This window comes from Belonocnema kinseyi, chromosome 8 (assembly GCF_010883055.1).
Source record: "Belonocnema kinseyi isolate 2016_QV_RU_SX_M_011 chromosome 8, B_treatae_v1, whole genome shotgun sequence".
Classification (NCBI taxonomy): Eukaryota; Metazoa; Arthropoda; class Insecta; order Hymenoptera; family Cynipidae; genus Belonocnema; species Belonocnema kinseyi.
Window position 1 is genome coordinate 10,773,842 of NC_046664.1, and position 12,541 is coordinate 10,786,382.

A 12,541-nucleotide genomic window follows, 5' to 3' on the forward strand; every position below is an offset into this window, starting at 1 on the left:
GTTAAAATTTCAACCATTTTGTTGAATTTTTTTTCACTGAAAAATTATATTTTTTAATTTGAAATTCGACTTTTTTTTTCAAAATTTTATATTTTTTTGTAGTAGAATTAATCTTCATCGTTGAAAATTTGTCGTTTTGGTTATAAATTCATCTTTGTAGGTAAAAAATACTACTTGCTGAAAAATTCAAATGTTTTGTTGAACATTTACTTGAATAAAAAAAATTGATCCTTTTCGATTTTAAATTCGCCTTTTTTATTGAGAATTAAACTTGTCTTTCTAAATGTTAAATCCCTCTATTGAAGATACAACTATTTATTATTGACTTTTAATCTTTTATGTTTAAAATTCGACCATTTGATTTCAAATTTAACTTTGCAGGTTAAAAATTCAACAATTTGATTAAAAATTAAATTCAAATTAGCTTAAAATTTGATAAGTCAATCAAATTCAATAGAAAAAAATTATTGGAATAAAAAAATGTCATTAAATTGATGTTAAAGTTGCAAAAATGAGGTTTTTGGCCATAATTTCAGATTAAGTTTCGTAAAAGTATTTTTTCTCTCTAAAAGTAAAGATACCTAAAAAAATTAATTTTTTCTTGTCCTAGAAAACCTGTAAAAGCACAGGATTTTTTTTTTCGGAGAAAACGTTTCAACTCAATTTTCGATTCATAATTATTATTCTCCTGAATAAATTCCAATTCCAATTCCGAATTTGTTAAAAATTGAACATTTCCACCAGTTCAAATTCAGAATTTTAATTCTTTAAAAAAAATATTCTTCATTTCAACTCAGAAATCAAATTCTTGTTAAAGAATCCCTGTTCAAATCAAGAATTTTAATTCTTTTCATAGTGGATTTTTTGGTTTCGATGAAAAACGCTAGACACCCTGAATATTTTGTATAAGTCGAAAAACGTTGATAATTGTTCTACTAAATTATTACAGTCTTTCTGCCTGAACAATGACGTGTTCCTCCCGATAAGAGTCGGTGGGAGACCAACAGCTTCTCACGCAGGTGAAAACCAAGACGGTTCCAAATTCAAGTTGGAAATTTAATTTTAAATCACTGCGTGGTTGTAACCTGAGCTTGGGAATGATGGTTGGAAGGACTTGAAGCTCGAATGTCATTTCGTCGCCACAATGTCTACATCTGCCAACACAGCCTCCCATTGGATAGAGTAATAAAGGTGCACTGTTGTCTCTCGAATACCTGGAGAGAAAAAAAAGAATTTATTCAGACTTTTAGAGGAAGAATATTATTTTAATTTGATTTGAACCAATTCGTGGTGACCGAGAAACTTCGTTCTCAAAATTCACCGACTTTTCCCTGACCAATTTTTCATTTTTTCTGACATTTTTAATATAGAAAGTTTTGAAAAAAGGGAATAAAACATTAAGATTTCTAAATTAACATTTAAAAATGTCAAGCTTATTTATTTCAAGAAAAAAAAAAGATCACTTTTCTACCATAAAAGATGAAATTTCAATCCAAAGAGACGAATTTTGAGCAAAACAGTGGAATTTTTTTACGAAAAATACGACTTATTAACCAAAATACTTACATTTTAAACAATAGAATTAATTTTTCAACAAAATAGGTTCATTTTTAACCAAATTTTGTGATTTTTCATCCAAATAATCGAATTTTGATAGAAAAAATATTAAATTTCAATCAAAAACAGTTGCATTCTCAACCAAAGAATTAAATATCCAACAAAATAATTACACTTTCAACAGAATAGGCGAATTTTTAACCAAATATTTGATTTTTACAAACAATCTAATTTAAAAACAAACAAAAATTAAACCTCAATCAAAGAAAATTGGATTTTCAACCAAAAAATTAAATTTCTAACAAAATAATTACATTTTCAACAAAATAGTTGAACATTTAACTAAATATTTCAATTCAACTTCTGGATTAAAAATTGAAACACTTTGTTAAATTTTTGTTGTTGAAAAATTATCACTTTAATTGAAAATTGATCTCATTGGTTATAAACGTAAATATTTTTCCACAAATAGTTGCATTTTAACTAAAAAAACATTCTAACCAAAAAGATCATTTTTCTACTATAAAAGTTAGATTTTCCATAAAAAAAATTATTATTTTTAAGCCAAAAAAAACTTTTGACAAAAAACTGTTACACTTGCAGCAAAAAATTAAAAACTTGAATTAAATTTTTGAATTTTTACGAATTTTCAACAACAGTTAAAATTTCAACTAAGAAAGATTCTTCAGTCAAGAGATAAAATAAATTGCAACCAAGCTGTAAAATGTTCAAGTAAAAAAGATGAATTTTTAAACAAAAAGATTAATTTTCACCAAAAAGCCAATTTTCATCAAAAGAATTAAATTTTCAATTGAAGAGATGAATTTTCAATTAATATTATGAATCTTCAGATCAAAATTAATTTAAAAAGAAGAGTTCAACTTTCGAACAATATTTTTGACGAATTTTCAAAAAAAAAACAAACAAAAAACAGAAAGAAATTCCATCAAAATAATTGAATGTTCAATTGAAGAGTTGAATTTTCAATTAAAATGATGAATCTTCAAGAAAAAAATAAATGTTTGATAAAAGAGTTTAATTTTCAATTAAATGGTCGAGTTTTCAAACAAACATGATTAAAATTCAATCAAATATTTGAATTTTCAAGACAAATTTTTTAGAAGACAGAATTTTCATCGAAAAAGTTCAACCACTTGGATGAAATTTTTTCCTTTCTTAACTGAAAAATATTTATTTATTAAAAATTGAAATATTTTATTAATTTTTGTTGTTGCTAATATCTTCGGTTAAAAATTCAACTATTTTGTTGAATTTTTTTTCACTGAAACTTTATATTATTTAATTCGAAATTCAACTTTTTTTAAAAATTTGTATTTTTTTAGTTAAACTAATCTTCTGTGTTAAAAATTCGTCGTTTTGGTTAAAAATTCATCTCTGTAGGTTAAAAAAAAAACCTGGTTAAAAATTGAACTCTTTTTTTGTTATTTCAAGAAAAAAAGATCACTTTTCTGCCATAAAAGATGAATTTTCAATCCAAACAGACGTATTTTCAGGAAAAAAGTGGGATTTTTTACGAAAAAGATTACTTCTTAACCAAATATTTACATTTTAAACTATATAATTCATTTTTCAACAAAACAGTTGCATTTTTAACCAAATTTTGTGATTTGAATTGAAATAGACGAATTTTGATACAAAAAATAATAAACTTTAACCAAAAACAGTTGCATTTTCAACCGAAGAATAAAATTTCCAACAAAACAGTTGAATATTGAACCAAATACTTGAGTTTTAAACATACTAGTATATTTCAAAACAAAAAAATTAAACTTTAACCAAAAAAGCTACATTTTCAAAAAAAAAAATGGAATTTCTAACAAAATAATTAATTTTTAAATTAAATTAGTAATTTTTCAATCAAATACATGAGATTTCAACTAACTCCTATAATTTCAAAACAAAAAAGATAAATCTTCAACCAAATCCGTCACATTTTCAACTAAAGAATGGAATTTTTAACAAAATAGTCAACAAATTATTTAGATTTTCAACCAAAAAAGATTAATTCTCAACAAAAAATGTAATAGTTTATATTTCAATCAAAAATATGTCATTTTTCAACAACGAAAATAATTTTAATACATAAAAGAAAAGTTTTTTAACTGAACAAGATCAATTTTAAACAAAAAATGAAAAAGTCAAATTTTCTGTATATTTTTAAGCCCAACGATAATTTTTCTGTAAAACAGTATAATTTTTAACCCCAAAAATCATGATTTTTCGACAAAAAGTTATTTTTTACACAAACAGTTGCATTTTTAACCGAAAAAAGAGAACATTCAAACCAAGATCATTTTTCTATTAAAGAAGTTGAACTTTCGACCGAAATGATGATTATTTAACAAATAACTTAAATTTTGACTAGATACTTGAAGTTTGAACAAAATAGTTGAATTTTCAACCAAAAAAAATGAGTTAGATATATACAGTTTCTACGAAAAAGAGATAAATTTTAAAATTAAAACGAAGAATTTTCAACAGAATACACGAATTTTCAAACAAATAGATGAATTTTCAATTTAAAAAAATCAATTTTAAACTAGAAATGGAAAATTTGAATTTTCAGTACACTTTTAAACTAAAAGATGAATTTTTTGTAAAAGAGTGTAATTTCCAAACTGAAAAACTCATTTTTAACATAAAAGTTATTTTTCAACATAAAGTTTTTTTTCAGCTAAACAGTTGCATTTTACAAATAAAAAAGGAAATTTAAAACCAAGAAGATCATTTCTGTACTAAAAATGTTACATTTTCAATTTAAAAAATTAATTTTAAACCAAAAGAACCAAACTTTTGACAAAACAGTTTCATTTTTGACCAAGAACATAATTTTTTTAATTGCTTATATTTGTAATAAAGTAATTAATTTTTACCAAATTATTTGAATTTTTAATCAAATACTTGAGTTTTCAACCAACCAAAGAGTCTAATATGAAAAAAGATTAAACTTCAACAAAAAACTGTAGCACTTTCAACCAAAAATTAAAAAGTTGAATATAATAGTTAACTCTAATTTATAAAAAAAGAGTTTAACTTCCAACCAAATTACGTGAATTTGTATCCAAAAAAAGTTTGAATTTTAAATAAAAAAGACGAATTTTCAACTAAGAAAGATTCTTCTGTCAAGGCAGAAAAAAAATTGTAAACAAACTATAGAAATTTCATGTAAAAAGATTAATTTTTAACAAAAAAACAAAAACAAAAAAAAACGAAGTTTCATCAAAATAGTTAAATTTTCAAATAAAGAGATGAAATTTAGTTTTAAATGATGAATCTACAACAAAAACTTAAAATTTAAACAAAAAAAGCTACTTTTCAACATAAAAAGATAAATTAAATTTTTCAAAAATAAATAGATTTTTTAACAAAGTATTTGAATGTCAAACTAAATGGTCGAATTATCAAACAAAAATGATTAAAATTGAATAAAATATCTGAATTTTAAAGACAGTAGAATTTTGATCAAGAATGTTTATTATAAAAATTTAATTATTTTGTTGAAAATTCAGTTTCTTTTTTTTTTTTGTTAGAAATTTATTTTCTTAACTTAAAATTTAATTTTTTTATTTTGTTGTAGCAAATTTATCTTTTTAGTTGAAAATTCATGTATTTGGTTGAAAATTAAATTTTTTAGTTGAAGATTTATCATTTTAGTTGAAAGTTCACTTTAACTATTCCATTTTTTGTGAAAAATTTATCTTTTTTTTATAGAAATGTAATCTCTTTCATAATTTTTTGTTAGAAATTCATTTCTTTGGTTGTAAATTCGTCATTGTAATTAAAAATTAGTTTCTCTGACTAAAAATTCGTTTATTTTTAGTAGAAAATTAATTTTTTTAACTGAAGATGTAACTATTTCGTTTTTGCCTAAAAATTTGTATTTTCAGTTGAAGATTAATTAATTTTGTTGAAAATTGGTTATTTGTTTGTGTAAATTTTACTTTTCTAACTACAAATTAAACTATTAAAGTTTTGGTTTGTAAATTTATCTTTTTTAGTTGAAAATTTATATATTCTATTAAAACTGTATCTTTTTTGGTAGAAATGTCATTTTTTCGGTATGAAATTCTATTATTTTGTTGAGAATTAATTTCTTTTATTAATTGTTTAACTGAAAATTTAGTTCTTCTATTTATGGTGAAAAAATCTTTTTTTCTTATTAAAAAAAACTTTTTTGGAAAATTCGTTTTTTGTTATTAAACATCTATTTTTCTAGTTTTTTAACTATTATAATTTTGGTGGAAAATTGATCCTTTTAAGATGAAAATTCATGTACTTTGTTGAAAACGAGTCTTTTTTAGTAGAGAATTAATCTTTTGGGTTTGAAATTCTACTAACTACTTGGTTAAAAATTCGTTTTTTTTTTGTTGAAGATTCATAACTTTAGTTAAAAATTCATTTCTTAGATTAAAAACTTATGTTTTTGATTGGAAATCTCAACTAAAAACCAACTTAAATTAGGCGCTCTTTCCAATTTGAAGCGATACACTTTCCCGCGAAATTAAAATTATATAATTATTATTTATAACGATAGAAAATACGATTTTTTAAATCCTAATTAAAAATTCTTTTAGGGCTACACGATTGGTTCAGGACGATTCCTGACTTTTTTAAATTCTCATTTTTAGTAGGGAAAAGGTAAAATAAAAATAAAAGGTAAATAATATATAATAATAAGAATCTAGTGATTCTGAGGAACAAAATTCAAGGTCTTTTCCAGGTTTTTCAGGTCAAGAAATCAACTTTTTCCAGGTCTTCTTTTTTACATCAAATAAGGAAATAAACGTTTGTCATACATGTAAAAAATGAGCCATTTCATTTTTTATTGGCCAAAAATGTCTAAAGAAAGCCGAATCGTAAATATACAAATTCTTAATATTTTTCAAACATCTCTTTCTTTAATATTTGTTGGCGAAATCTTTTGTGTTTGTTTAAAATCATTGAAGTCTTTTGAAATCTTCTGAAATGTGTTGAAACCTTTTTAAATCTTCTGAGATGTGTTGAAACCTTTTGAAATCGCTTAAAATCGCTAGAATATTTTTAATATTTGTGAAATTTTTATGAAATTTATTTAAAATTTTTAAAATCACTGCAATATTTGAAACCTTTCGAAATCTTATCAAAAAATTTGATATCGTTTACAATATTTGAAACATTTTTAAATCTTTGAAATCTGCTGTACTGTACTCTTGTTGAAATATTTTAAGTCCTTGAAAGCTTTGAAATCTACAAAAACTTTGTGACATTTTTAAAAATCTTTATAAAATCTTGGAAATATTTTTGAAGTGTTTCTTTAATCTTTGTTCGTGAAATCTTTAAATCTTTTGAAATCCTTAAGAAGTCTTTAAAATATTTGAGAAATCTTTCGTTAATCTTTTTTAATCGTTTGAAATCTTGTTAAACATTTTTAAATAATTTTAAATCTTTGAAATGGTTTGAAATCCTTGAAATCTGGTGTACTGCACCCTTGTTGAAATCCTTGAAATCTTTTGACATCTCCTAAAAAATTCTGTAGTTATTTAAAATCTTGGAAATGTTTTTAAAGCTTTAAAATCTTTTGAAAGTTTTAAAATCTTTCTGCAATGTTCGAAATCTTTGTGAAGTCGTTGGAATTATTTAAATTATTACAAATCTTAGTGAAATCTTTTGATATCTCCTAAAAAATTTTGAAATTGTTTAAAATCTTTGAAATGTTTTGAAATATTAGAAATGTGGTTTAATATACCCTTTTTAAAATCTTTAAATTCTTTTGTAAGCTTTCAAATCTTTGTGAAATGTTTCAAATCTTTATGAAATGTTCGAAATATTTGGGGAATTTTTGTGAAAACTTTTTAATCTAGTGTACACGCCTTTTTTGAATGTTTGCAATTCTTAAAATATTTGTGAAATATTTTGAAATGTTTATAAAATCTTTCATGAATCTTTGTTTGAAAAATATTTTGTATTCGTTGAAGTCATTGAATTATTTGAAATATTTTGAAATCTTCTAAAATGTTTTAAAACCTCTTGAAATTGTTTCAAATTTTTTTAATCTGGTATACTGTACCCTTTTTCAAATCATTCAAATCCTTTAAATCTTTAAAGTTTTAAAATGTTTGTGAAATTGTTGTGAAATCTTTATTGAAATATGACGTGAATACCTGTTTTAAATCTTTAACATCCGTGAAATCTTTATGGAATGTTAAAGATATTTAAAATAATTTGAAATCTTTAAAAATATTTTGTAACCTTTTGAAATCGGTTGTATGGCCATGGCTTATTCTAATTCTGAAACTGAATTAACATCGAAATTTTAAACTAATAATTTTTATAATTTCTCAGTTGAACACCTCAACAAAAAGTCTCTTGAACTGTCTTTATTTATTCTGTAATAAACAAGAGATCAATTATATCTTGACGAATAAAAAATTTTTCAGCAGCAAGATTTTTTCTAAACGAGATGTTTCTTTTATAATAGGCTTAACAGATTTAAATTACTCTTCGCATTTCGATAAACTTACTCTTTTAAAAGAAATGAAAAAAAGAATATAAAAAAAAATGAAGGAGATTTCCAGGTTTTCAAGGTTATTAGACATCCTGAATAATAATATATAATAATAAAAGGTATAAATAAATAAAAGTAAAAGGTAAAAAGTACCTTAAAATCTGTCCAGGATTTTTCTGCATTTGCATGAAGAGTTCATGGAACATCTCATCACCGTGCTTTGGAACACTCTTCTCGTACTTTTCAGCACCACCTTCTGACATTTTAGCGTCCCCGGAAGACTCTGGAGCAACAAGGGAATCCGGATCGTTTCGCTGATACTCTGAAAAGAGATCGCGCACATGCTGAGGCACTTCCGCGTGAGAATATTCTTCGAAAATGGAGATAAAAATTTCGGTGAAAGTCAGGGTGCTCCTGGAGTCGGCATGCTGGAGTGGCAAGGGCGTCACTTCGTGTAACAAGCTTATCAAGTCACACTGAGGCTGAGTTGGAGTATCAATGCAGACGACCTCGCTCTCTTCGCCTTCGATTTCTGCGGTCGCATGGAGGGAATCGACTCTTCCAACGGCTCCACCTCCGACTGGAGATTCCACACTTGCTGGACTGAACAAAAACATAGCCAGGGTTTACTTTCGCCCCGCTAATTTTACTTTTGTCCCACTGAGATTACTTTCGCCTCGCTAATTTTACTTTCGCTCCGCTAATTTTTACTTTCACCCCGTTGAGTTTACTTTCGCCCCGCTAATTTTACTTTTGCTCCGCTGAGTTTACTTTCGCCTCGCTAATTTTACTTTCGCCCCGCTAATTTTACTTTTGCCCCACTGAGTTTACTTTCGCCCCGCTAATTTTAATTTTGCCCCGCTGAGTTTACTTTCGCCTCGCTACTTTTACTTTCGCCCCAATAATTTTTACTTTTACCCCGCTGAGTTTACTTTCGCCCCGCTAATTTTACTTTCGCCCCGCTAATTTTTACTTTTGTCCCACTAATTTTTACTTTCACCCCGCAAATTTTACTTTCGCCCACTAATTTTTACTTTCGCCCCGCTGAGTTTACTTTCGCCCCGCAAATGAGGTTTGCGGGAAATATATGCTACTTCCGCCCCTATTTTGAGGGGAAAAATGTGGCCATTTCGGTCGAGGGTGGAATAAAACATCGAACTCTGAAGCCAAAAATTTGTCCATTTGAAGTAATAAAAAATGACCTGCAAATGAAATATCTCAAAGTGAAACTCTTGAATTTTAAACTTTGAAAATTGAAGCTTAAAAGTTCTTTCATTCAACAATTTTGTATTCAATTGCTCAATAAATTACACTCCTGATAAAGTATATGAATTCTATCCAAATTATTCAAGTTTCAGCATTCAAAGAAACATTTTTAATCAAATGTTCGAATTTTAAACAAAAAAGATTGAAATTCAATCAAATATTTGAATTTTCACAAACAAAGATTTAAGAACATTTTAAAAAATATTTCAAAAGATTTGTCAAAGATTTTTCAAATTTTTTTTTAAAGATTTCAAAAGATTTTACGCAGGTAAAAAATATTTTAATGATTTTAAATCAATAAAAAAGGCTTCGGAAAGATTTCAAATATTTAAAAATAATAAAAGAATTCCACAGATTTCAAAAAGTGTAAAGTACACCAGATTTCAAAGATTTTAAACCATTTCGAATATTTGAAACGTTTTTGAAAGGTTTCAAAGCAAAAATGGAACACTAAAACTAAAAATTGTTCCATTCGAGGTAATAAAAACTGAACTGCAAATGAAATCTCTCAAAGTGAAACTCTTAGATTTTAAAATTTCAAAATTGAAGTTTAAAAGTTGTTTTACTCAACAATTTTGTATACAAAGATACATTTTCAATCAAATGGATGAATTTTTAAAGAAAAAAGATTAAAATTCAATCAAATATTTGAATTTTGGAGACAAAAATACAAAGTTGATAGAAGACAGTTAAATTTGCATCGAAAAAGTTAAACAATTTCGATAAGATTATTTTCCCGTCTAAACTGAAAAATCTTTATTTGTTAAAAATAAAAAATATAAATTTTTGACAAAAAATTGTTACACTTGCAACCAAAAATTAAAAACTTGAATTAAATTTTTACGCAAAAAAGTTTTGAATTTGAAACAAAAAAGACGAATTTTCAACAACAGTTCAAATTTCAAGTAAGAAAAATTCTGCACTCAAGAGAGAAAACAAATTGCAATCAAGCTGTAAAACTGTCGAAAAAAATATGAATTTTTAACCAAAAAGATTAATTTTCAATTAATATTATGAATCTTCAGAAAAAATTAATTAAAAAAAGAATTCAACTTTCAAACAATATTTTTGACGAATTAAAAAAAAATTACATCAAAATAGTTAAATATTCAATTGAAGAGTTTAATTTTCAAACAAATTTCGAGTTTTCAAACGGAAAAGATTAAAATTCAATCAAATATTTGAATTTTCAAGACAAAAATATATACAAATTTTTTAGAAGACAGTTGAATTTTCATTCAAAAAGTTCAACAATTTCTATGAAATTATTTTCTTTTCTTAACTGAAAAATCTTTATTTCTTAAAAATTCGTTTTTTTGTTTTGTTTAAAAAATTCAACTTCTGGATAGAAAATTAAACTACTGTGTTAAAAAAATTTTGAGTTGAAGATTCATCGGTTTGGTGAGAAATTCATCTTTGCAGGTTAAAAATACTACCTGATTACAAATTCAACTCTTTTGTTGAACATTCTTCTATTTGAATAAAAAATTGATCATTTTGGATTTAAAATTCACCTTTTTTGTTTATAATTAAAATTAATCTTTCTACGTTAAAAATTCAACAATTTGATAAAAAGTTAAACTCGAATTATAATAAAATTTAATAACTCAGTCAAATTTTAACCAATTTCAATCAGAAAAACTTCTTTACATACAGAATTGGACTCACTTTGACTATATCAATAGCAATAAATTATTGGATTAAAAAAACATAATTAAATTGTTGTGAAAGTTGAAAAAATGAGATTTTTGTCTATAATTTCTGATTATGTTTCGTGAAAAGTATTTATTCTCTGTAAAAATAAAGGTACCTGAAAAAATTAATTTTTTCTTGTCCTAGAACACCTGTAAAAGCACTTAATTTTTTCGGATAAATTCCAATTCCAGCTAAGAATTGGTTAAAAATTGAACATTTCGAGTTCGTATCAAGAATTTTAATTCTTTAAGAAAATTGTTTAAACCAAAGAATTTTTATTCCTTTCAAACATTTTCCATTTCAACTAAGAATTAGAATCTCCTGTTCCAATTCATAATTTAAATTTTTGTTAAATTTTGTTGTTGTTGGTTAAAAATTGAAAATTCCTTGTTCAAATGCGTATTCAAAAATCTTCAACATTATATCATTTTAAGTAATTTTAAATTCTAATTCCAGCTCAGAATTAATTAAAAATTCGTCTTTTAGATTAAAAAATACATTTTTTTTTGTAGAAACTTATTTTTTTGTTAAGCGAAAATTCAACTATTTATTTTTAAATTGATCTTTTTGATCTACGAAAGGATGTTCTAGTAAAAATGTAGTTTTTAAAAACTGAAATGCAAATTTTCGGTTAAAAATTATTCTAACTACTGATTTTTATTTTTAGTTTACAATTAATTTTTTTATTTAAAATGTTTTTTTTAGTTAAAAATGGATGTGCAACCAAATAAATAAATATTTAACTGCAATTATGGAATATTCAACTGGCATGATAGTTACATTTTCAGCTAAAAAAAATATATAATTTTCAAGCAAAAATGTTAAAATTTCGGAAAAAAATTACTTTTCGTCCAAAGAAAAAATAACTTTTTAATTAAATAACTCACTTTTCAACCAAAGAAATGAATTTTTCATTAAAATGATCAATTATCAACCTAAAAAATAATAATTTTTAACAAGAGAGTTTTAAGTTCTCCCAAGCAATTTTTTTTCCAACCTTAAAGATAAATTTTAAACCGAAAAGAAGAATTTTTAAATAATGAGATTAATATTTTTTAAACAAAATACGTGAATTTTTATTGAAATAAATTTTCCGTAAAAAATGTAACAGTTAAATTTTCAGTTGGAGAAATAATTTTCAACTAAAATGATAAATCTTGAACTAAATATATATTTTTCGTTATAAATTTCATTCTTAATTTTAAAAACTCGTATTTTATTAAATAACGTATTATTAAATTATTTTAAAAAATGACATAATTTTTTATTAAAAGAGATACATTGTCAACCAAAACTTAAATAGTTAAATTTGAATGATTCAGTTCAAAAAATATTAATCCACGTTATCATTCTCAATGCTCTAAATTGAAGAATCAATCAATGTATTCAAAAATGTTCAACATTATATCATTTTAAGGAATTTTAAATTCGAATTCCAGCTCAGAATTAGTTAAAAATTCGACTATTGGATTAAAAATTCTTTTTTGTAGAAACTTATTTTTTGTTGAAAATTTCATA

At 24.4% G+C, this 12,541-nt stretch overlaps 1 protein-coding gene across 1 annotated transcript in view; it reads right to left on the reverse strand.

Moving 5' to 3' along the window:
* Positions 1-212: 212 nt before the first annotated feature.
* The window catches only part of LOC117178056 (programmed cell death protein 2-like), an 18,399-nt gene continuing 6,070 nt past the window's right edge, over positions 213-12,541 (reverse strand). Inside the window, exons 3-4 of the mRNA XM_033369264.1 lie at positions 8,216-8,665; positions 213-1,214 (exon numbers count right to left, since the gene is read on the reverse strand). Coding sequence (XP_033225155.1) covers positions 944-1,214; positions 8,216-8,665 — 721 coding nt within the window. The 3' untranslated portion in view covers positions 213-943. The remainder of the gene's footprint in view (positions 1,215-8,215; positions 8,666-12,541) is intronic.